We start from the raw sequence: 3721 nt of genomic DNA, 5'->3' as shown, positions 1-3721 counted from the left end.
GGCCGGCAGGGCCCGATGCCCCGGGTGGCACCGTCCCAGTGCAGAGCAGGGTGCCCCGAGCTGGAGCTCTGCCCCGTCGCAAGTGGTGGCCGGAGCCACCAGCCACCGAATGAACAGGAGCCCGCAGCCACATGTGGGGTCACATATGCATGGTCCCCTCTATTTTGGGGTGGGAGCCCAGGCCAGAGGATGCTTGGGGACCTAGCCTGGAGAGGGACATGCCATTGCTTAAGCCGGGCTATCAGAGCAGCTGCCTGCCRCCAGCTTCGGTCAGCTCGCACCTCCCCTCTCCCCAGAGGGGGCTTGGCCCGGGTTCGGCTGCCTCTGCCCAGCCGACGGCTGCAGCAGCAGCCGGCTGCTCCGGTTTGCAGCGCCTGCTCGCCGCTCGGTGCTTTGCAGCAGAGGGATTAGCTGCCGCGTGGCTGCAGTGGCAGTAGGAGCCGCGGTGGCCTCGCTGCATGCTGATGAGCCGGCATCGGCCGTCGCCGCCGGAGCAGGGCACACAGCAGCTGGGGCCGGGGACCAGCGGCGCTCGTGACACCGGGGCACAGGGCAGAGCTCGGAGACGCCGCCTGGGTCCTACGGTTGGTTTATTAGTCTAGTAAAAACACCATAGCAAAGGGACATGTTAGCTACACCCGATGGCGGGGCACCGATGTGGGACGGGCCATGCCTGCGGGGGGCTGCGGCTCTCACCCCCCCCCCCGGTGCAGCCCACCCCTCCAGCCCCTTATTGCAGCGGCTGCGCCCGTGGGGAGCGGCTGCCCCGGAGCCCCCTGCTCTGGCTATTGCTGGGCAGCGAGGCGGCAGCGAGGCGGCAGCCAGCGGGGCTGGAGGATGGGGCAGACCTGCCCCCCGGCATTGGCACCCGCTGGCGGGCCCCAAGCGATGGGGCTGGGAGACCCTTCAGCGCTGTTTGCGGGGGTACCTGCAGCTCCTCCCGTGACTCCCTCCTCCCCGCAGCTTCCAAATATCCCTGCCCCAGCTCTCCACCCCTGCCGGGCTTGCTTGCGTGGCAGGGTTGGTGCTCATGCTGGAGGAGACTAACAGGCCGAGCAGCCGTCCGCACCCTCCTGGCTGCCCAGCACCCCCTGCTCTCCCAGGGCCTCCCCAGCACCCGCTGCCCGAAGACGCTGGGGACCAGTAAGGCCCAGCTCCAGCCGCTGGGGCTGCTTGGGTCCCGCTGGCTGCGTGCCACCGCGGGGCAGCCAGACGGGCCCCGTGCCAGCCCCGCTGCGAGCCCCCCACCTGCCCCGCTCAGGTCCGCGACGTGCCGAGCTGCTGGCAGCCGTCCGCAAGCAAAGGGCAGAGCGTGGCCGCGGGGCCCRGCTGCCAGGGCCGCAGAGGAGCCCCCCGGCTAGTCCCGAACGCGGGGCTTGCCCGAGGACAGGGCYGCCGCCGCGCTGGCCGGCTCCCGGGAGAGGCAGGCTGGCCGTCCCTGCGGCACGGCCCCGGCCAGCGGCGCTGCCCTTGTGCCCGCGCTCGCTGGCTCTCCTCCATCCCCATGGCCACCACAGGAGTCCGCGGAGATTTTGAGCACCAAAACCACACGCAGGAAGGGCTCTGCCCAGCTTCCCAGCGCCCGYGAGCGGCTCAGCGTCCCCTCGGCTCTCATCCCGGCACCCCAGCTAGCCCGGTCCCAGGGCGGATGCGGTGGCCAGACTCGCGCAGCTCCGTTGGCACAGCCAGGCAGCCACCAAGTCCCAGCGCCCTCGGCAGACCCGGTCCGGGCGGAGGGCAGCAACAAGAGATTAAGGACTCGGCTGCCGACCCTTCCCGCGAGCGCTCAGCACCGCCTGCCCGCTCGCCACGCGGCTCACGGCTGCAGCAGATACTTCTCTTCGTTCCTTGTCTCGTCCGTGTCGGAGGACGGGCTCTTCTTCGGGCAGGACGGGGTCCTGCAGGCCTTGCAGAGGATGAGGAACAGGATGAGGATGAGCAACGCGATGATGCAGTTAAAAGAAATAGCGACGACTGCTCCGGTGGAGAGAGCCGCCCCCATCGCCGCTGCCCGGCGGGGCAGCCCCGCTCCACGGGCAAACGCCGGGCCCCCAGCCAGCCCCCGGCCTCAGCCCGATACTCCGGATGCCGGCGCAGCGATGGAGCGCGCAGCGTCCACCCGCAGGCATTGGCGGGGGGCGATGGGGACAGCCGCAGCTCCCGCCGGCCCCGGCTGTGGTCCCGGCAGCAGGGCAGCCCCCCAGCGCTCCTGCCTCCAGCCTGGGCCCCCGCTCCGGGGAGGGGAAGGCAGAATGGCTCTTCGGCACGTGCCGCCCAGATCGCAGCCCAGCGGATGAGCAGGGCCACGCTGGCAGCAGGGCGGCGGTGGCCAAATCGCGGCTTAGCCGTGCAGAGCTGCCACCTCGGCTGTCGCCTCCCAGCGATGCTTGCAGCTGAAAAGGACCCAACGGCCAGGCCTCAGCGTTCCCTCCTCCGGCAGCGCCGCGGGGACGTCGGGATGCTGCTCCTCCCTCATGCACCTGGAAGGGAGAAAGTCACTGTCACCACCGGGATGGGGGGGGCAGGTGCCCAAGCCCCTCGGGGCAGCCCGCAGACGGAGCTGCCAGCAGCCTTTTCTCCTGCCTCCGGAGCAGGGAGCTGCCAACTGCCCGCAAACCCCCCATCGAGGGGTTCGGAGTCCCCGAAGAGACGCTCCTGCTTGCTTTCCAGCTTGGCACCGGGCAGGCACTGCGGAGCCACGGCACTCACTCAGCTCCTGCTGCCGTTGGCCTGGCGTTAACCGAGTTGGTCGGGTCTCAGCTTTATTCCTGCAGGAGGCCTTCGCCACATCCCCCTCCCCAGAGCCAGCTGGCACGACACGGACCCCACTGCTCTCCTGTCCCTCAAAGCAGGGGCTGCGCAGCACCAGCGGGGCCAGAGGAGAGGGAAGCTAGCGCTCGCCAGGCAGAGCCGCTGAGCCCGGTGCTCYGCTGCCCTCGGCTCTCGCACCTTCCTCCGAGGTGGCTGCCTGGGCAYGGGATGGAGACGGGACCGCGAGAACCCGGTTTGGCCCCAGCAGCCGGTTCTGGAGTTGCCTGGCTCCCAGCAGACGGGAGGATGCTGGGACCCACTGCAGGGACACGGAGCTGCTCCCCTCCGAGGCCRCGGCCCCCGGGGCTCAAGGAGCTCCGCAGAGGTTTGTGAGGCTGGAGCAGCTCCCACCTGCCGTTCACGGGGAGCCTTCCCGGTTACCCTGGGAGCTCCACACTCCACTCCACACCCCGCTCGCCGGCCCCTGCGGTCCCACGTGGGGCCAGAGCCAGCCACCGTCTCCCAGTCCCCAGCTCGGCACACGCGGGACYGGAGGCGCACGCAGGGGGACGCGGCCCGGCGACGCTCCAGCGCCCCGTCCCAACCCGCACCTCCCTCTCGCGCCGCCGGCACATCTCCGGATGACTCAAAGCGCGCTTGGCCCGGCTCAAGCCTCCTCTCCACCCTCCATGTGGTTTTCCTTTCCGTCCCTGCCGTGCCATCTGGACGGCGTTGGGAGGCCGCCCGGGCCACGGCTCCCCGTCCSCCGCGGCCGGCGGACGCCCGGCAAGCGGGGCCAGCGGGCAACGGGATTTGGGGTGGGGAGCGTTTAACCCCCCCTCGCACGCACTCGCTGGGGTGAAGCGCACCCTGCACGGGGGCAGCGACGGCGCCCTCGACCCTCCGCGCCGCACCGGTGGGGCAGGCCCGGGGGTGCGGCACGGCAGCGGGGAGCCGGGCCGAGGGGGCC

General features: G+C 71.1%; 1 protein-coding gene across 1 annotated transcript; it reads right to left on the bottom strand.

The window, feature by feature from the left end:
- Positions 1-745: 745 nt before the first annotated feature.
- On the bottom strand, positions 746-2022 carry ENHO (energy homeostasis associated). The gene has a single exon (XM_026083735.1). It carries the CDS (start codon positions 2000-2002, stop codon positions 1817-1819), a length of 186 nt encoding a protein of 61 aa, XP_025939520.1. The 5' UTR covers positions 2003-2022; the 3' UTR covers positions 746-1816.
- Between the last annotated feature and the right edge of the window lie 1699 nt (positions 2023-3721).

The sequence above is a fragment of the Apteryx rowi genome, unplaced genomic scaffold (assembly GCF_003343035.1).
Source record: "Apteryx rowi isolate R43461 unplaced genomic scaffold, aptRow1 scaffold_612, whole genome shotgun sequence".
Taxonomy (NCBI): Eukaryota; Metazoa; Chordata; class Aves; order Apterygiformes; family Apterygidae; genus Apteryx; species Apteryx rowi.
Note: the sequence above shows the minus strand (reverse complement) of the source record. Positions and strands in the feature narration are given on the sequence as shown.

Excerpts from the sequence above, each read along its gene's own strand:
- ENHO (XM_026083735.1), bottom strand. The coding sequence starts at position 2,002 with ATGGGGGCGGCTCTCTCCACCGGAGCAGTCGTCGCTATTTCTTTTAAC.